Here is a 21,401-nt window from a genome sequence, read left to right on the forward strand (position 1 = left end):
ATTATCATTTTATTGTTCTCTTCGAGCCACGGCTTGGGGGCGCGGCCAGGGTGGTGATAGGCTGGAGGAGCAGTGTAGGGCACTGCCTTCACAGCGCTCTACAACCCCACTGCTGAGTTGGAGAGAGCAGGCACAGGCCCCAAGTCTGTGTAGGGGAGTAAATCATCAGCACTCAGGCCAATCCCGATGCTGCTGTCAGCACCATGAAAGCAGCGTCTGGATTGGCCGCAGGGCACTCTGGGAGCCTGTGACTGGAGAAGCGAGGAGCGCAATGCAGAGAGCAGAAAAGTATTTTTTTTTTGTGTGTCCCCCACCTCCTCCCGCCACTCAGTCAACTTACTGGCCACTACTGTTCCAAACTCTATTAGTGACTGCACTGAAAAGAAACTCTGTCAATGGTTTTTATGAGGCACTAATAGGTGTTCTTTGTCTACATTCATGGTCCGGGGATTCAACCAACACAAAAACAGCACAAGCAACACTTGTTTTCAAATAATATTAAACCGCAAGAAACACTTGCACTGAATGACTTAGGCAGCTCAGAACGAGAATAACTTCTATTTTAAAAGGGTATTTTACAATGAAGTGTAAAAAAAAATAAAAAAAAAAAGCTGCGTGCAGCAGTTCTAAAAAGTATATTTCACACTGATGCAAGCATCAAGGAGCACTGGTGGCTAACCCTGCTTGCACATGCCCAACCATACCTCAAAAAGCATACAGTATTGTGCTATGATATTTTTGTATATGTTAAACAATAGCTAACCCGTGTCCTGTGGAATCAGTGTTTTATGTGGAAGGGAAAGAAGAAGTTGCTTGTATTGTCATTTTTGGCTGTTGGAGGCCTTGGGTAGGGAGACTCCTATTCTGCACTCACACTGTGATGCAGCAATTATGACTCTGTGGACACGTCCCACTCACAAACCTTTGATTAGCTTGAGATTTATATTATGCACAATATTAAAAATCATTAGATGTCACACAACAGACTAAGTTGCAACTGTAGACAGACGGGCATTAGCTCCAGAGGTCCACTCAAGGTCATCCAAGATGTATAATTACGAACATGGGCGAACGAGTAAGGTTACATGGATATACTGGGATGACTACAGCAAGTTAAAGTTCCCACAGCTCTCAACACCTACATACAAACTGGGATATCACTGTAATCTTGACCATCATTCTGCAGATACTTGCACATGTAAGCTCCAAAGCCACTTCATATCAAGGAGCTGAATTCACACACTAAAGATAGCATCTATCTTACTGACTAGTGTAGGTAGGTGTCCTTTTTGTATGATCAGCCCCACACATTTTTCTCCAATGCGGGTGTTTTTTTACTCTGAAAAGTGCAATGGAACCTGCTAACCAGGCACAAGTGCCAGTGCTGACGTCCTAAAATATGATGAATGTGAATTAGTAACCCCAATTGGCAATGATTTTAAACCACTTATAAGTCCCTGTGAAGTGGTACCAGTGGTACCCAGGGCACGGGAGTTAAAGGGGTCACCGGGGCCTGAAAAAGAGATTGTGCCACCATGAGGGACCCAAGTTAAAAGATGACAGCAGTCCTGCCATTGCAGATTGAATGAGCAGTGCAAACTGCTCAAACTAAACGTTGCCCTCTCCGTGAGTGGCAAGGTCACGGCACTATTGTTAATATGTGCCAATCATCCTTAAGGTAGGCCACCTGAGCGCAGACGGTGCAATATATTAAAAGGTGTGGACATATAAGTGCAAGCCTATATTCCCCTATAGTATTACAGTAGGGGATACTAGAAGTGCTCAGGGAGGGCCCATAGGATAACATGGGCTGACCCCTTGGCATTCCCATGTTACCAGCTCCATTATGATCCCACTGAAAAGTGTTATGTTTGGTATCAAACAACTTGTCGCATCATACCAGACTTTTCCCCAAAGTCAGATTTCATGTGACGTGCACCCAGGTGGCTACCTTGAAGGCTGCCTACCTGGTTGCCCCAGCATCTCCAATGCCCTGTAGGAAAGCTTGCAGCTGCTGCCACCAGAACAGGAATATGACCCCCTGTCAGGAGGTGTGAATGCTCTCAGGAGTCAGAAACAAAGACCTGCCTGGGTACGAGGTATCACCTCCCACCCTGACAGGATGGCTAGTGTAATGGCATATCAAGGGGATGAGCTTCAAAGCTCCCACCATCTCTAGGTTTCCTCCCAAAAGCTTAAAATGGCAACCCCCTACCCCAGGCACATTTGCAACCCAGGCAGGTGGAACAATTAGGTAGTCAGGAGGCATTTAACCCCCAGAAGGCTAACCACACTCCTAGGCTGAGTTAACTGTTCTGGACAGCGGAAGCAGTGGTCTGACATTTTTTTTGAAGTGGAAGAAAATAGTTTTTTGCGTCAAGGTGCCACACGCACCCTCCCCAAAGTAGTACCTCATGGACGGATTAGCCACAGTAACTAGTAGCCCATTGGCTACTGGCTCCCTCACTCCTGGACCCCCTAAATCTGGGATTTAAAGAGTTTCCCTGGCACCAGAACCTCAGATCTGGTCAACTTGCAACAAAAGGATAAACGAGACGAGAGTCTGTCACCTCAGGACCTGCACACAAAAAAGGCACAAAAGACTGCACATGTGGCAAACAACCTGTAACTGCATGACTGAGACTCGACCTGGACCACAGAATAGTTCCAAAATAAAGAGGAGCCCGCCCGCAAGACAAAGTCAACCCAGAACTCTCTTGGACTAGCAGAGACATTTTAAGGCATGGGCAAAGTGGGCTATTGCCCAGGGCCCAGCCTTTCAGGGGGGACCTGATAGAGCCAGCTCTTTTCTGCTGTGATGACCTTTAATAATTCTTAGATTGTTTTAAGTGCCATTTTCCTTTAATTTATTTTTAATGTGGATGATATGTGAGAGTCTATAACAGACATTTTGCAGAGAAATGTGTGTTTATGTTTCATGCAACATCAATAAAAAGTTTATTTTAGATCAAAACAGGAGCCTTACACATGGGTGTCACAGCGATTGTTTGCAGTAATATTACTGAGCTACTGCTGTTACAAATACAATATTAAAAACACACATCATTAGTCCTGAATATAAGATGTAAACACAGTTTGAATTTGGACCAGTGTGCCTGAGCACTGTCAGTGACCTGGCCAAAGAGAACATGAAAGAGCTGAAATTATAACATAAATTCAAGCTGTTCCAAAAGGAGGCCCCCAAATTCATTAAGATGTCCCTGTGGGCTACAGATACTATATCCCATGTAGGCTGCAGGCAAGAACCGCGACCGGATCCAAAGGATCACTGGCCATAGAGCCCGCTGAGGAAATCACCCAAAAGTAAATGGTCTAGTGCATTGTGGGGAACAGAGTCCTGACCTCCAGCAAGTTTCAGGTGGCTACAGTTTTCACCCGGACTCCAGGACATCGAAGTGATCATTGGGTCAACTTGTTGTTACCAAAATTTGTTGGTGGCCAGCCAGATTACCACTACCTTTATTCAACGCTGTGCCTCAAGCACACCCAGCAGCATCTTCAACCCGACGGCTTTGTGGCCCCGTTGTCAAGAGTTTGCACCCCATTACTCACCAGCACCTTCTAAGCAGTAAAATCAGCGCTTGTGGCTCCTGTCTTTAACCCCTTGTGTGCGCCCGTCGGCCTACTAGCCGATGGAGCCCCGCCCACCTAATAGAACGCCCGCACCGCGGCAGAAAAACCGCTGCGGTTAAGGCGTTAACACCAAGGACAGCCAGTACTACTCTGCACCTGGGCCCTGGGAGCCAGGTAAAATTCAACTGACTGCCTGACCCTGGTCCCCGCCTCACCTTATACTCCAGTGATTCCCACGGAACTCAACCTGCAAGTGACCATTTGTCACTATACACTTTCTTATCGACCGCAACATTAATGTTTTCCAGGAGTGAAATGTGCAGATTAATATTTTCATTAAAAATCCACCAATCTGGTTATATCAATATCAAATTGTGTTTGATTTGGAGCCTAAAACTATATAAAAAAATCTGCTTTATTTTTATAAATTGGAGTCGGATTTCTTTTGAGTCATGTCAATTACTTATCCTCGATGTTGGTATTCTGAAATGCTTAACACATGTTTCTCTAGTAAAGCCTGACAGCTTTGTGCCACACTACCAGGACTGAGCTAGGGATTTGTTAGTGTAAATCCAAGGACCTATTTGGGGTAACTTGGTATTATTACACTCTGAAGCCTAACCAGCCTCACTACATATTAACCCACTTTCCTACAACTAGGAATTAAACATTAGAAACTAGAATATTGTTAAAATAATTATACTGCTTTGGAAAAAGAATATGCATCTTTCTTTCACAGTTATAAAGAAAATGGGCCAGTAATTAGCAGAGGGCACCTTTACCTGGAAGGGGAGCGGAGAGCCGGCTTCCAGGAACATGGCTGTGCAGTGAGATTTTCAACACACACACTTTCTTGGGAGCCATTATAGTTCATAGAAGATTCAAATATTCGCTGCTACAAGCAGCAGCAAAGCTCTAAGCACCTGTTCCAAAGAGGCGCCACTCAACGCGTGCCTGTTCTGAGCAGCATCAGCTGGACGATGGTGACTTTTAATCACGACACTGATATATGGACCTATCTACAGATTGAGAGGCGTCCACAATCACCCCTGTGGGACTGGACCACATCTGAACTGCTCCGACATCTCTGACTGATGGACTTAATTATCCCTCAATCAATCAGTCTACTGCAGGGGAATCCTCGAGGGATGGTCCATGCCAGATTTTCAGGATATACAAATGGAAAAATCTACATACAATGATTACAAACACGCCTCATTTACATTTCCCTTGGACAGACTACAATTCAAGCTCAGGGCTGGCGCCGTTGGACGCCGACGGTCAACTGAGTTGTATCTTTATTGCTCTTCGGTCCTATAATTTCCTTCCTATTCTGAAAAAAAAAACAGAATAAGTGAACTATGGATACACCTCGATTTGTGGCTTAATTAAATGTACAGTTTGGCAACATTTATTAGGGCGCTCTTCTCCACGGTTTAATCAAGGATGCTGACATTTTTAGATGGTGCCTCATTTCCAACATTGGTGGGACCAGTCCTTCAAATTTGTCAATGACTTAGAGGTGCTGAAACCTGTTGTGCTAATGCAGGCCCAATATCAATTAAAAAGGTCAGATGTATGGTCAGGTGCCTGAACCTAAACTGTGAGGCTGGCCCCACAAATCGGGGACTAGCTAAGGAAGGCATCACATAAGAGGTAAACTACACAGCACATCAATCAGGGACTTGCTAGGAAGCTAATCTCACGGGTAATCCTGCAATGGAGAGTGAATGTCTGGAGTCCTTCGTGCTGGGCCTGCTGTTTGAATACCCTCAAACACGTCTCTCAAGAATGGCAAGAGCAGAGAAGAATTAAAAACTCTCCTGCATGGACGCATTCTACAGGATTTCACAACTAGGCAAATGCAGGTATCCTATAACAAGGAGACTCCATCCATGCCAGATGAGCCGGACGACACCAGATGTAAGGCTGTAGTGCCTGGATGCTAAACATTTAGTGCCAGAATCCCTCTACCCTTTAATGCAGCCATGTTTGTCTAGTTTGCAAAGATCTTCATGTTAAGGCATGTACCAGGGACCCAAATCTGGATCTGTCTACAGGGCTCGCAATCCCAATATGTAGCAGAGGACCAGAACATGCAAAAGCCAGGAAGGCAGCTCAGTAGTTGGTGGCGCACACATGTATGCCTCTTGTTACCAGAGCCTAACAATGTGCATTATCCAGTGGGTTCCTTTCGGCTTTTTATCCAGATTAGATCAGAAAGCGGAGTAATGACTGAAATTACTCACCAGCATGTGAATATGAAGCTCAACATAAAGAAATGCCATGAAGGAAAGAAAGCTCATGGTACTTCTGATTTCTATTATACTGAAGCAAGTTAAGGACGGACATGACATCAAAGGGTCTTAGAAGTTTAGCTACGAGGGGAAAGAGCTGGTCAACTAGAAGCCGGCTCACACGTACTCTTTAAAACACTCGCTGTAAGGGTACATTATTTACAATAATGCTCTGGCTCAATACATGTTCCACTTTCCTATTATAAAATAAAACCCAGAAAGATCAATAAACTGATTTGTAGCACATTTGTAATTCAACATTTCCTCAGAGGAGCGACATGGGTCCCAGCACACCCCTCCTTTCGGGGTTCACCCAGGCCCAAGGAATTTGTAGGAAGTGGTGCTCCAAACTCGGCGGCTTTCACAACATTCTGCAGCACTGTGTGTTAAGCCTCAAGCTCCCCCCGTTTCCTTTATTGTTGCCCTGCCCCAGCCATCATCACCTCGTCCCTTTGAAGGTAATACACTGCATCCCAAGAAGGAAGCGCAAGGAGAGAATTAAAGGCGGGTGAACGCCAAAGTGCTCTGCTTTGCATCATTCCAACTTTTTGATCTTCCAGTTTTACGTAGCGCAATCTGGGACCGAAGCTGGATCCCTGATCTAAAACACAGCCAGGTCTTCAGAAGATCCGAGCATTAGTTACAGATTTAGGAGGAAGTGCTCGAAGCTTTCATCTCCGGCAAGCCAGGTGGTTATGTCCTCCACCCCACAGCATCGCTTCCAACTAATTTTCTACGTCTGGAAATATAAAAAGTATGGGTCTTGCATCCCTAAGTGATGTCATACGTGAGAAGCTAGGCGCTTAGAACCACATGTGCGCGTCGTACTGAAGGCCTGCATAAAGTGTTCGCAGAGCCTCCCGCAGCACCATGAGGCAGTCGCATGAGCAGCAATGTCCTCGCTCTGTGGTGAGCAACAACTGACAGAACAATGAAAAACAACTGCTCGACAGTCTCGCTTTATGCGCAGCTAGTGGATTAGGAACTGTGGGGCATATTATCAAGGGATTTATCGCCGCTTTTTTGGCTTTAAAAGCCAAGAAAGCGGAGATAAAATTATCTCCCTATCAGCAACAGGGTGCTAACACGCAAATTCGCATGTTAGCACCCTTTTTCTCTACGCTTCCCCTTGCATCTCTAATGAGATGCAAAGGGGGCGTTCCAGAGAAAAATAATAGGAGAAATGTTGTTAAGCGACATTTCTCCTATTATCAAGGATTTCGCTAACCCTGTTAGTGATAAAAAAAAGCAGTGCTAACCGCGGTTAGCGCTGCTTTTTTTACACCTGGTCTTCCTATGGGAAGGTGGATATTATGGCTAAGTTTGTGAGCCCCTATCATCAAGCTAACGCCAAACTTCGAGAGATTATCGTTGGTTTTCCAGCAATAATCTCTCATTTGGCAGTTGGCGCGGGGATTTTTATCACTTCTGAGATAAACCTTGCTAATAGCAAGTTATCTCTGCGATAATTTCCGGCGATGCTTAGCGTTAAAAAATTAGTTGCTAAGCCTCGTTAGCGATAAATATCGCTAATCGTTGGTAATATGCCCCTGTGATTTGTTTTCTAGAACAAAGGATGCAGGTTCATGCAAAAATATAAAAGTCCATTTGCGTATATCTTAGCCATTTTTTTGAATGTCCCACATTCTGCTTCTAGTAACTTTCTGGAGGTTTCTGCGCAGGCAGGTGATAGAGAATCTCACCGGTCCCGCCTGCGCTGCCCTGATGAATGAATGGATGTCTGCAGAAGCCATTGAGTTTGATAAATGGCTTATTAAGTGCAGCCCGCATTCTGTTCTCTTAAAGGGTGTGCAAATCAATTTTCTCTCTATCACTCGCTCAGCAGATTGATTGCAAGCTTTTGATCTCAGGCCTCCCTTCCACTTCTCGATTTCACAGGATTCGATTGGTTTCTTCAGCACACACCCCAACAACAGTGTGTTTGCACTGCTGCACTGAGGGGCTCAGGAGGCCAATGACTGCACGCAGCCAATAAAGCGCTTGCCACAGATAATGCAAGACAAGCCGCCCGCGCAACGCACACCATGCAATCGAAACCAAGCAGCTGGGGCAAGGTACCACACATATGTCAGCCACCCGGCACATACAACTATATGACAGGGAGGAATGGATTTTTCTACAACAATATAGAATGCTACCCAACACAAACCGTACAAAAAGAATGAAACAAATACTAACATTCCCATCTCGGCCCATTTTTTCTGTGGTCCTGAAATAGGGCAGATGCCTGTGCATTGGGAATAAATGGCTACAACGGGTCTCATGAAGGAGATGCTTTAGGCTGCCAGAGCAATCTTAGATTGTTTAAAGCATCTTCGTTAAGGTAATTTTCTCTGATATGTATGTACATGAGGACCAAGCTAACCTTCAAGGCATATTTGTCAAAAGGATTCTGTTCACCTCAATAAAAAGGAGAAGATCGCCGATAAAACTAACAATTAGGAGTCAGAAACTTCCAGCCACTTATATAAGAATTTTGACACAGGGCCTTATTTTATGTTATCACTGACAGACCCCAACATGCATAAAACACAAGTGACCAATTACCACAAGTGGGACCAGATCATGGCTTAGAAATACATCTAACTAGTGATATTTCAGTGAAGCATTTGAAGCTAGCCCATTCTGCAGACAGGGGTAGCAGCAATTAGGTTAGTAAGAAATCTTTGTCAGCAGCCTTAGAACTGCTCGATTGATAGTACAAATTATTAAAGAGCAAATTTGAGGAAATAAGGTGCTACAGACACTAGTGCACAGATCAACGCTTTTCGATGCATTCATGTCAATGTTGAAGAAGCTGGTAGCTAAGGCGTGACCATTCACAGATGTGACGAACTTCTGTCACAGAACTGATACCTCAGAGGGGTTGAAAAAATGAATAACTACAAAAAAGCAAGAGTGGTATGGGATGCAGCAACCTAAATTAAATAATCTAAGTGACGAGCCATTTCATTATGGTATAGTCAATAAAATGAGCAGTACACAATGGGGGACATATATAAAAGGAAATTAGGATTTTGAAGGCCGATCAAATGGAAACATGGCATTACTATGATTTTTGTCGACATATAATGCTTAAAAATGTTTTTTTTTTTTTTAAGTGCACGGGCCCAAAGTTATTTTACTGGAATGTGCTGCCAAAGACTGGGGATGTGGAATAATAAGGCATCATTTTGAGCTTCATCCTACACAGTGTCTCTTTATCTCAATCTTGCATTGCATGATGATTTTATTCCTGCTTTCTCCCTTTGTTACTGATTTCCTATAAATCAGACTCTACTGAAAGTTAACTCTTTCTCCGAGTCAAAGTCTGGTGGCGAAAAATAAGGCAGAGACCTAAAAAATGAGAGCCGGTCCCACTACCTACACCCATGGGCAAATAAGCACTGTTAGTACCTCAAAGAGGATGGGGCGAGGTGCACTGGACTACTGCCAGCAGAAAAGGGAGATAGGTGTACTGCTCCACACCCAACAATGTCAGTAATGTCTCACCGTAACAACTGCACCTGGGACTGGACTGGATGCCGAATGTCTGGAAGGATATAGACAAAAAGGCAGACAAACCAGAAAGGACAAGCAAAATGGTACATGGTTTAGACCACAAGTACATTGGGAAAAGGCTAACAAATGTAAACAGTGAATGAGAAGAGTGAGAGGAACAGCACTAGAGCGTGGGTGACCATTTGAGACTTAAGCATAGAGTCTCATAAGTTTTATACACTGCTATTAGAAAGGTGTCACTAGCATTCATAAAATATCCCAATAAAAAGGGGTCGAAGAACCAACCAGCAGACGCAGAACAGAGAACATCACTGAAGAACGATGCTACAGATAAGGTGAGGGGATAAGAGCAAACCACATGAGAAGTGGCTTTCAAGAGCAGGGAGGATGTGATAGTAATGACTGAAAATCAAGCAATGGCATGCAAGAAGCTTACACGTTGACAACTGCTTAAAACTTTGACCGAGGATGATAAACAATGTGACGTCACATGTCATCTGTCTAGTACTGATAAGATATTGGGACTAGATCTTTGTGAAGAATTGGAATCTGCTCACAGAAGCAAAATGACTGTTCTTTGGCAGCAGATTTTGATGTCACACAGCTTTACCTTAATTTGTAGCGCAATCGTATTAGAACAGAATCTGCCATTTTGGGGGGCGGGGCTGCAAACAAATGCAACGTTCTACTGATTTGCCTTGGCTCAAATGTAATTTGTATTTTTTTATTTCTGCTGTGTTATGTAGCGCTAAACAGGCAACTCTGATCACTTCACAGCAAATTACTGCAAATAAGCATAAGGTTATCAAGTACAATTGGATGAGAGCAAATGCATACAGTGTACAGTACACATCAGTTGTGACACCGGGCTAGTAGTTATTAGTATGGCACTGCAGCGCTTTTGGGAAGTGTTAGTTTAATATTTCACTTAGGGTGCTTTAACCACTGGTCAGGCTGTGTGGGATACGATACGGTCTAAAGTGTTGTGAAGCATGTTAGTGAGCATGGGAAACAGCGGAGTCTTAGGCTTAGCCCAAAAGAATAAGTGGTGCTTCGTTTCCCACAGAGTTCAAAGTGGAGAGCTCTACTAAGCAGTCTTTGCCACTAAGGGTGGCTCCTCGGCCCCCGAGGGATGTCACTGAGTTACTAGTTAAATTAAGGAATTTAGCAAAAGCTAAAGATGGGCTGTGATATGATGGATGTGCTGTGTAAAGGTCTCTGTAGACTTTGTACACTAATGCACCAGCGGCTGATGAATAGGAGCCAGGATCAGCGAGCTAGAGAATGTCCTCTTTGTTCCACCGGCCAACACTGTTGATGCAGTTTGCATTGTTTGCACTATGCAGGTAGCCTAGCCAGACAAGCCGCAGTCAAGGCGGGAGGAGCTAAACTTGCCAAGAATGCTATTTGAGGACGCATGTAAAGAAGGGAGTGCCAATTCTGCATATAAAGGCCTTAAGTTAGTTACCCTTCGATCATAACCAGTTGGTTTGTGTCCAGCTGAGGTGACTACTTGCTCTCTCCATCCACCAGAAACTGATTTGTAGTTCAGCACAGGGGTCCAGTAAGCAAACCAAATAGGAGTCTACCTAAATCAAGAGAGAGGCACATTTTGCTGCAGTGCGTTCTCATTTGCACGAAACATTTGACAGAGCACAACAGTGTGGGGTTACTTTGTGGCAGCAGTGACTTTAAAAAGCAGTGGCAACGTTGATCTGCTTAAACTATGCAGCACATGCAAGAGGCCTAAAGACACACAAATTCAAGAGGGTTGTCTTGATTCTGCCAGATCAGGACAGGTTTAAAAAAACTCTGCATGTTTCTTATCGAGACGTGTAGGGACCATCTTTCGCCATCTTGCCTCCCCAATAGCTCAGTCTCACAGAAACTAGTGAACTACAGTTTCCAGCCCCGTCTGCCTCCAGCATTGTGGCTTCCTACAAACAGTAGGGGTTTAAAGTAGCAGGCGTGAGTCACCGACAGTCTCAGAGGCAGAGGAAATTAAAACTGCAGACGATTGACTGAAAAGGCACCGAAGTGATTTGTTGGGGGTGGCGGGGAGCGCTTATAAACGGGGGCTGCTTATACGCTGTCTCCGGACACAATGCATTCCTTCCGCAGGTAATTTCACAGTGTCATCCAGAAGACGAAGGCAATTGCTGCACGTAGCCAGCAGCTATGTCTGCGCCGGCTTCATTAAAGGCGCACCTGAAATCTCCAAGTAAAATCTAATCTGGCCCGCAGGCAGGATCAGAAGATAGCGCAGGACTTTCTGGCTTGTGTCGATAAATCAATCCCTCTGCTAAGCAAGCTCTCTCGCCGGGTTTTCAAGTCTTAAACGGGTTTTAAAAGGCACACGGAAGGGCTACGTATGTTTGCTTTTGGCATGCTCAGGGCGTTGATATTAGGCACCCGGTGACCCGGAAGAGGTCCGTGAGCAGCACCACATAGCAGAATACAGTTTCCGGTGTCGTCCAGGGCTCCTTAGTACGGGGCGACCCTGCACTCTAAATAAAGGTGACCTTGAGGGTACTGTCCCACGGGGACGGGTGAGCAGCAGCGCCCACAGGGACCCACTCAAAACTGGGGACCATGCCTGCACAGCAAAGCAGAAACCGCCCCATCACGGCCACTGAGGCAAGCTGGACATCTAGTGAAGGGAAAATAAATTAGGCACACATCTCAAAGCATTTCAACAAGAAATGTTGTACAGGAAAATACATGGAAATGGAGGCGGGATACAAGCACTGTTTATGTAAAAAAAAAAAAAAAAAGCATACGGCCACATTCTCAGTGCTGAAATGCCTAACTTATATGAAGTAATTCAAGACTGGGAGCTGATTAGTAGCTTTTATTATTTTGTTCAAAAGAACAGCTATATTTTAGAAAAACTTGTTCAAAAAGGTAGACAATATTACATGCTAAGTACAAAAATAAGAGATAAGGGAATCTTTCATCATATCAAACATGTCACAAGCATACAACATTCAACCATTCAGGAACAACAAGAAATTATAACGTGTGCAATATATTACAGTGACCAATATTTACAGTGAACGAACAGGCACAAGAATGCTGGAGAAGGCCACGGTCTGCAAAGTATTTTGGAGGGTATTACTAAAAAATTATATATACGAAAAGTACATTCCTTAAACAAATTCAGATATTCTCAGTTTTTTTGTTAAAGAAAAATGAACAAAGTAATGTACAAAGAGTAGTGATAAGCAACTTATCACTACTCTTTGTACATTACTTTGTTCATTTTTCTTTAACAAAAAAACTGAGAATATCTGAATTTGTTTAAGGAATGTACTTTTCGTATATATAATTTTTTAGTAATACCCTCCAAAATACTTTGCAGACCGTGGCCTTCTCCAGCATTCTTGTGCCTGTTCGTTCACTGTAAATATTGGTCACTGTAATATATTGCACACGTTATAATTTCTTGTTGTTCCTGAATGGTTGAATGTTGTATGCTTGTGACATGTTTGATATGATGAAAGATTCCCTTATCTCTTATTTTTGTACTTAGCATGTAATATTGTCTACCTTTTTGAACAAGTTTTTCTAAAATATAGCTGTTCTTTTGAACAAAATAATAAAAGCTACTAATCAGCTCCCAGTCTTGAATTACTCCTTCAGGTTCTGTGTTTAAACATTTGTTAATTATTCTTTTGCATCAGTACTGGCATTTTCACTTTGTTTTTCTGGATATTGGCTCAGCCATACTGATTAGAGCCCCCACTTTGTAGTTTTTTGGTAACTTATATGAAAGCATTTCATCAGTAGGCTTTTTTTTTTTACCATATTTCGAATGGTCCCCCCCCCCAGTGCAACGGGGAATAACGTGTACAACTGTTTTTTGACCAGTTTTGAGCACCTACTCATCAGCACAGCTATGAACCCGGAGGAATTGGGGGTTGCAAAATGCTCGGAGAATTTTGATCAGTTAAAGTAATAAATGTGATATGCAAAACTGGGTGCAAATAGTATGTGCACCTGATACTACATTGTCTTGTGCAGAGCTCCAAATAACGATCCTACCCCAAAACCTTCCTGAAAAAATGAAAAAGAGAAAAAAAAGTTGTTTACAAGTTATCAATCAAAAGAATTCTTAAACATGGGTAGTGGGTTGAATGCCAAAAAAACGGGCGTTGAAAGCCAAATGCGGGGTTTACTAATTTCAAACCAATACCACACTGTCTGAAATTTCCTAAGGGTAGCTCACTAGGCACGCGGGTTGTGTCAACAGCGCTGTAAAGTGCGCTGATTTCCGTAGGGAGACTGAGACACTTCAGGAACCCAATACAGGAATAATATTAGCATTACCAGACACATGACAACAAAACATTGAACAAAATTAAGATTATTGTAAATATGTAAACTGGGAATTTAGCTGTGGTTACAGCACACCTGCACAGATTCATACATCAGTACTGTAACAGCTCTGTGGTGAGGCGACTACTACTTAAGTACAAGAACTGGACGTGGGTTTCGCGAATGTTATGAGACCTATTAGAACTAATTGGTGGTAGACAATTACAAGTCCACCACAAAAACAGTTTCCAGTTAAAGCATTCTGAACCCCTAGCCTGGTAGCATGAATATTCACTCTGCGCTGTACGCACTACACAGTATTCAACAGTATGTGTTGGCATAGTGTTTACTTACAGCGTCTAGTCACCACAGTAACAAACAATACCTGCTCCGGTGACTTGCGCACAGCCTTCCGGAACAATGGAAGTGTGACGTGTGCAGATCTATCAGCTGCAAAAAACAGGCAGACTGAAAGGAATAGATTAACACGGGTCTTGCTAATGAATTGTCTTGATGCTAAAGGAAAGAAGGGCAGTGAAATTTAACACAGCTGAAGCTGTATCACCACCCGAACAGGACAAAAGCGGACTTCATTCATTCACAACCTCTCTAGTCTTTTAATCCAACCCCCCACTGACACTTTTCATATTAATAGCAGCACTGTACAGGTTACTAACAAGGTCCTTCGCAAATGCAAGAAAAAAAAAGTTTTAGAATTCCAAACAAGAATTTTCTGTCTAGGATGGTACTCGACACCTAGAACGTTGGTCTTTATTTAAAGCTCCGAAAAAATGTTAGAACATTTCTAGTTATAAACATCTCATCTTGTCCAGGTATGTACGGATTTTTGCCTGAAATGATTATTACATTGCAATCCAAATATCTTCATCTAGTATTTGGTTGCATACATAATAACATGTAAGCACTGAATCCAAGTGATATTTCTACACAAACAAACAAATGATATATTCCTACCATTTCAAGGATGAGTGGTATGTTGAAAGCGGCTTATACATAGTAAACACATACATAGATAATCAGCTTGAGACTTTGACATCAACTGCACTGCATTGTGTCTCTGGCCACCATAAAATGATATACTGTAGTAATCACGTAGCCTAGTCTACCTACTATGATCCAAATAGCATTGCTCCTAAAACTCCCATAGGTCACCCCTCCCCAAGAGTTGATTAAAGTACAACTCTCCCCAATACTCCTGTACTGTTTTCATGCTTTCCAGCCAGTTTCCCTCTTGTGCTAAAAGTCAACTCCTACACTCACAGTACACACGCTTACCTCCTTATTTACTGTCAGTCTCTTACAGTCAGGGGGGTGGTGGGGTTTGCGGGGCGCTGTAACTGCCAACAGCAGTGCTCCAGACTCACCAAACAGCTGCAAGAACAGCACCATGTACTCGGATGCGGCAGGTTGGCCTCATCAACTTGACTATGCCTTTACAGGACAAGGCCTTTCCTACGCGTTAAAAATACGGGATGCTGATTGCGCCATGTCTGCCATCTACAAATTAGCCAATTGTGAAATCACACTGTCCAATCTTTTACCTCTGGCAGAGGACTGACATCCTTGGGCTCTATTTATTCTTAAAAGGGTGTGCAAAACAGTATAAATACCAACCTTGTTGTGCTTCTTGTCCCAGGGGCAAATCGATTGTGTCATGCAAGTGCTTCAGGACCCTTTTCTACAACCTGTTTCGGTCTCATACGCCCCCCTCACCTCCCTCCTGATTATGAATTATGGGTTCAACTCCAACTTATTTATACTAGTATAGTTAATCTTAGATTTTACCACTCCATCTCAGAGAGAACCACCCTCATCCAGGCGCTCAGCCCGTCTAAACATACCAATCTCTTAGGTCACTCAATTTCGAACCAAATTCTGTTTTTTGTCAGCCAATGCTTATCCTCTTCATGTTTCATAAAGGGTGGCCTGGTTCCCAGGAGTGGCATTTTTGTGTGTGTCCCCCAAAAGCCCCTTGTCATAAATCATAGGACAGAGGTGCTGAGAAACTGAAAATGGTTCTAGATTTCAGTTTGTCATGCCGCACTCCCTGAATATAACTCGATGTTCATGAGTGTTTTAAAGTGACTATAACAACAAAGGTTTCATTGGAGGGGCAGTATTGAGAGTAGGGGAATCAGATTTTGGACCGCTTGGTCTATTTACTAACAGGAAGAAACCAGCCTACTACAGAGCAGGAACCACTGAGATTTCTTTCATGTTATACAGCAGTATTCGTCCAGATACGGAACAACGTTCTTACTAACCTCACTCAAAGGAAAACAGGACTATGATGTCAATTTATATTCACCACAGCTACAGGGACATCCAAAGTGCACCACTAAAACAGTAGCACAGCAACCCAACAACCCAAGTCCCACTCAATCAACAATCACAGTGTTCCGCTAGGTCACTAGTGTGCACCTAATCCTGCAGTCGCATGAAGCACAAGATAATCAACAAGTAGCTAAAAAGGTCCACGTTTTCAACTTCGCGGAGATGGAACCTCTGTTGAATGAACTTGGGAGGCACATTTTGAGAAGGCAAGAAAAGCAAAATGAAACCCATGTGGGCAGTTGAGACACAGGCGTTCAATTAGAAAGCGGTTTGCTCACATGTGTTAATGGAGTGCCAACAGCTTGAGCTCACTGACAGTAGCAGCACAACAAAACATCAAGGAATGGGACCAAAAAAGGCACTGCATGATAAAAGAGCATTTGCCATAGAACGGTAGGCCGCACGCACCCTAGAAAAACCCTGGAAACAATATCCTCCCCCCACTTTCAAATCTCCTGCTTGTACCTCAAAACATGCAAATAGGCTTTACTAGATACTTATACCTCAAAATATGCACATAGACTCTACTAGGTACATACCCTGACGGGAGGACTCCATGCTTGCACTCTTGGCTGTCCTCCTTGAGGACACTGAAGATCTTTTCCGCCACAGCTTGCTGCGGTACCCCCATGAGTCCTTAGTGAATTGGTGCCATTGCCACCGTTGCCAGCCTTCCTCGGCCTCTGCTTGATGCCGTCCAGCAGCCGGACCAGCAAGATGTTGCTGGGAAGGTCATCCACCCCACAATCAACCAAGGTTCTGCACTCGGGGCAGCGCAGCTCGTTGCGCGAGCTCACGATGCCCAGCAAGCATCGCTTGCAAAAGGTGTGCTGGCAGGGCAGGACTTTGGCGGCTGCGTCGAGGCGCTCCAGGCAAACTGGGCACTCCAAGAGATCCAACAGCGCGGACTCGTCCATCTTCCTCTCGAGGGAGTTTTGCGCAGAAATAAGCATTTGTGAACAATTGCAGCGGTTCTTAGGGGATGAAAGTGATCAGGTTACGTCCATGCCTCATTGGCGTTAGCGCTAAGTATCGGAAAACAAAGGAAAAAGAAGGAGATGATTAGCAATTCTTGCATTTCAAACTTGTGGTGCCACTAACATTGAGTTGTATTGTCAAAAACATTTACCAAATATCAACAGCTTAGTTCAGATCTACAAAAAACAAGATATGTGTCTCTCATTAACCGTTATATCCTAGTGCCCAAAAGACGCCTGTACATAAAGGACAAACAGTGGAAAATGCCTAACCGAGCCTGTATTCTTCAGCAATATTCGCCTTTACGCATTTTTTAAATAATTTCGAAGCTAGAGGAAGGCTGGAATGTTCTTCGTATCCTACATTAATGTACAACATTCCTATAGAAGTGCAACCACGTAATATAAATACATTGCAAACTAGAATGAGAACGTGAGCTGCCACGCTTTTTTACTCTAGCTGGATCTGTTTATTAGGAGGAACGAAATGAAACAGTGTCTTGCTTTCACAAGCGAATGGGCGTCAAGAAACCAGGTCAAAGCCCAGTTATTTCTCCCCTGGAGTAATGAATGTTAGTGCTTCTGGGTCAGCATTTTCTTCTGTGAAGTTGTCACTATTCCCTAGAAGAAATTCCAGTGGTAGATATGCAATATACACATTCTCAGGAGCTGACGCACATTCTGAAATAGAAGGCAGACTTCAAACTGTGACATCCTCCTCGAGATCTGGGCACAAAGGCGCCCTGCCATACTAATGGCAATACAGTGAAATACAAATCTCTGTTACCATACATAACACAAAGGCCGGTGGTAATCCTTCATATTCTACATTTCTGGTCTCCATCAACTTGTGCTCCTTTGCGTAGTTGTCAGACCATCCCGCAGAAGACGAGGAGTCCAGTGTGGATGTATGGAGTCCAGATGACGGAGGCACACTCCCAGATGCAGAAGGCCGGAGTTTGTGTCCCTCTTTTGCAAGCCCGTATAGTTTAGGACGACCTGGGCCCAGATTACATAAGCAATGTTCTGAAGGTTAAATAACTTCGCCAGTCTAATGTCCAACGTTACCCATGTATGCTTTGTATCACCTCACCCCAATGAAGACTGAAGAGTCAAGCTGGACCTCACATGGTAAAGTACCACCCCCTTCGGTGGTGCTACGATATGAGCGTCCACCACACATCAAGGGCCACCACAGCACTGCCACCATAAACTGTAAGGGGAACCAAAGGTACTCCCAAACATCTGGCACACTGCATGGACTTTAAAGCAGATCATTTGATGTAGAACTACAAACCTAATGGTATCTTTGGTAAGGAGTCAACAACTGACCATACATTAAACATGTGAACAAAGCAGCAGAATGCATGGTACATAATCAAGTTAGTGTATATTGTCCCTTCTTTTCAGAGGCAGAAAGTGATGTAGACGGACATGGCCTCTACTGTGTGATATGATGATCTTTATCACCACGACACCACTGTTTACTATTTGATAAAAGGACTATTTCTTAGAGATGAGGGTTGGCATGGGGCAATTTCTTAAGTGTGCTGCTGATGGCCTTCAACTACTGCCATTGCAATAAGAGCCTGTTCTATTTTAAAGATGACAATTATAGTGCTTTGCAAGGGTCTGCCATGCGTCATCAAGAAAACGGCATTCTAAATGTATACACGTGTTGCCATTGGAAGCACAAATGTTTGGTTATGGAGTTTTTTTAGTGCTCCATCATGGCAAAAGAGCAGCCCTAGCACCACGTATATAGCACTGATCCTGGAATTACAAGGATCCCTCTAAAGGAGCACCCTATACCTGTGGCAGATTCTGGAGACCTTCCCTACTTGCACAGCAAAGCATATGGCACCTTGCCTTTTAGGCCAAACGGTGAGCAAATGGCTGATCAAAGGGCATGGTATTTAAGGTCTTTCCATGGTTACTAGTCTTCTATAGTATCACTGCTTGAGGTTAGGCCTCAACTGCGTGCCTTATCAGCTACTAGAAGAGCATTTTCTCTGACAAACGCTGAAGTCTTCCTTGGACCTTTTATGGGAGAATTCACTGAAATATATACAGATCCATTCACTCCGAGACATGATCATATCAGGAGAAGGACAAAACTGCTAATGTATTTGTCTATATTTAAAAGACATATTTACCAGAATACGTGACATACATTTAGCAGCTAATGAAACAGGTCCTTGGTAAAAAATAAGCCATGTTGAATCATTTGATTTAGGAACTGGCCGTGAAAATATTAGGTTTTTGCTAACTTTGAAATCAATTTTACATTCTCTAAGAGGAAGCGTAATGTGCAATGACCTCAACCAGCCCACATGCATCATCGAGATAAGACACTAAACGTTCTGTTCGACCCACAGCTTCTGGGCGACCTCCAGCTCTCACTCGGGTCGGAAAGTGGTCAGGAAAAGCCTGAAGGAGGGGTTAACATTCTCCATGCATGATAAAAAGCCTAATCTATACAAAGGTCAAGCCCAGAGGAAGTGTATTTTTGAGAAACCATTTACATGACCCTTCCCAAATAGAAACTGCCTAAGGAGTGAATAAAACGTGCAACTGTGGTACTTGTGCTTCACAGACAGACTGCTCCGATTTAAAGGACAAAATAAAGTACTCTCTAAGAACAGGAGACCAAGGTACCTAAACGGGTGGAGCAAAATGAATGCAAATGGAACTGGCTAACACGTAAAATAAAAAATGATACAATATTTTGGACTCCCTTTAGACCCTGCTGCAGGCTTAACGAGTATTGGCAAAGTCAATATGTTTCACCTATGTGAGACCTATTGGCTTTGTAAGTGTTTTCTTAGCCATGCTGCGCATGGCAGGGCAGCCTCTGTCCAACATGGGTGAAAGTAAAGAAAATTAGAAGAATAATGATGCGATCAATGCTGGCCTGGTCATACGGTTTTTATTTTTTTTATTTCAGCCATGTTGTGCAGCAGCTGTTGTGCAACATGCCTTATAGTTATTTCTTAAAAAACACTATGATGCAGCAATGCTCATTGTCGCAGCATTTTTATTTTAACGTTCAGCCATGTTGCACAGCAGCTGCTGTACAAAATGGCTGAAACTTTTTTCAAAAACCGCTGTGACGTACGTGGCTTGTTTTTTTTTGGTTTTTTGCTGGCTGGAGGAAATGGGGGCAACAGAGAGGGAGGGAGTGTGTGGGGGAGCAAAGAGGGGAAAACAAGAGGGAGTCGGAGGGGTGAAGAATAACAGTACCTGAATCTCAGAACGAGCAGCAGACGGACACTAATTAAATTGAGTCAATCTGTGCTTGGTTCATGCTACACAACACGTAAAGGAAGTGATGCTATGCCAGCGCTGGCCATTTATAAGGCACCAAAGAAGAGTGACAGAGAAGCGAACGAATGGTAAGCAATGGGCGAGCTGCAAGCCCCTTGTTGTATACAGTAGTCTCACAAGCATGTGCTATCACAGACAATGCCTAAAAACGGGCCCTAGTCTTTACTGCACTGGTTTTAAGGCTGTGCATATTCCAAGGCAAGCACCCAGCTCTATCGCAAATGGATTTTACAATTTAACTTTGCTGTCGGTGAAACAGAGCGCAAAAACAATGCAAACATTCTAGAAAATGAGCTAACATCATTTTAGTACATTGTGGCCTATTTTGTCCTGTTCACTGGTGCAAAACAAAAACAGTGAAAATGTGTTATTGCACCACGCAGTTTATTCAACCGAATCAGTATAAAACGAGCACATAACAGGCCACTAAAAATTGGATACATTAGCAGGTACACACTGTTTCTGCATCTGTGGCAGCTTTAAACAGTACCTCATGCGCACCGTTGCCTCTTCCACCACCTGCGTGCCTGATACATTTTGAAGATTGTAGTAAATTAACAAGAACAAGGCAGCGATTCAAGTCAGAAGCATGTTTCAATACGTGAGATTTACCAAGTGCATGCTTACTCTAAACTGAATTGCCTTTGTGATGTTTCAGTGTTCACAAAGAATACTGAGTCACAACTGGCCTCTGCTTCTGAAGCACTCTCTGCGCTTTATGAGGCTGACATTGGAATCTGGAGCGGTTGCCCATGATGTTTTACTAAGGAAAGTAGCCAACGTGCCTTCGCTGACCTGAAAAGGGAAACAGCACCTTAAAGTAACGAGTCCACATAGAGATTTACTCAGACTGCAAAGCAAAATACGTGCAGTTCTATTGATATTCAAGGCAGCAACTGCATCTAAGTGTCAAACTTCTCTGTTACAGGCTCCATGAGCCACAGCTGCACCTTGGAAGCAGGCAGGCAGCAGTGGATGCAACGGAGAGCCGGCAGACAGAAGTGGATGTAAG

The 21,401-nt window shown here is 43.6% G+C and overlaps 1 protein-coding gene across 4 annotated transcripts in view; it reads right to left on the reverse strand.

Moving 5' to 3' along the window:
- SH3RF1 (SH3 domain containing ring finger 1) overlaps positions 1 to 21,401 on the reverse strand; it is a 340,829-nt gene that overhangs the window by 312,274 nt on the left and 7,154 nt on the right. For all 4 annotated transcript variants that reach the window (XM_078677047.1, XM_078677045.1, XM_078677049.1 and 1 more), the window contains exon 2: positions 16,625 to 17,110. In XM_078677047.1, coding sequence (XP_078533173.1) covers positions 16,625 to 17,038 — 414 coding nt within the window. In that variant the 5' untranslated portion in view covers positions 17,039 to 17,110. The remainder of the gene's footprint in view (positions 1 to 16,624; positions 17,111 to 21,401) is intronic.

This window comes from Lissotriton helveticus, chromosome 2_1 (assembly GCF_964261635.1).
Source record: "Lissotriton helveticus chromosome 2_1, aLisHel1.1, whole genome shotgun sequence".
NCBI lineage: Eukaryota > Metazoa > Chordata > Amphibia > Caudata > Salamandridae > Lissotriton > Lissotriton helveticus.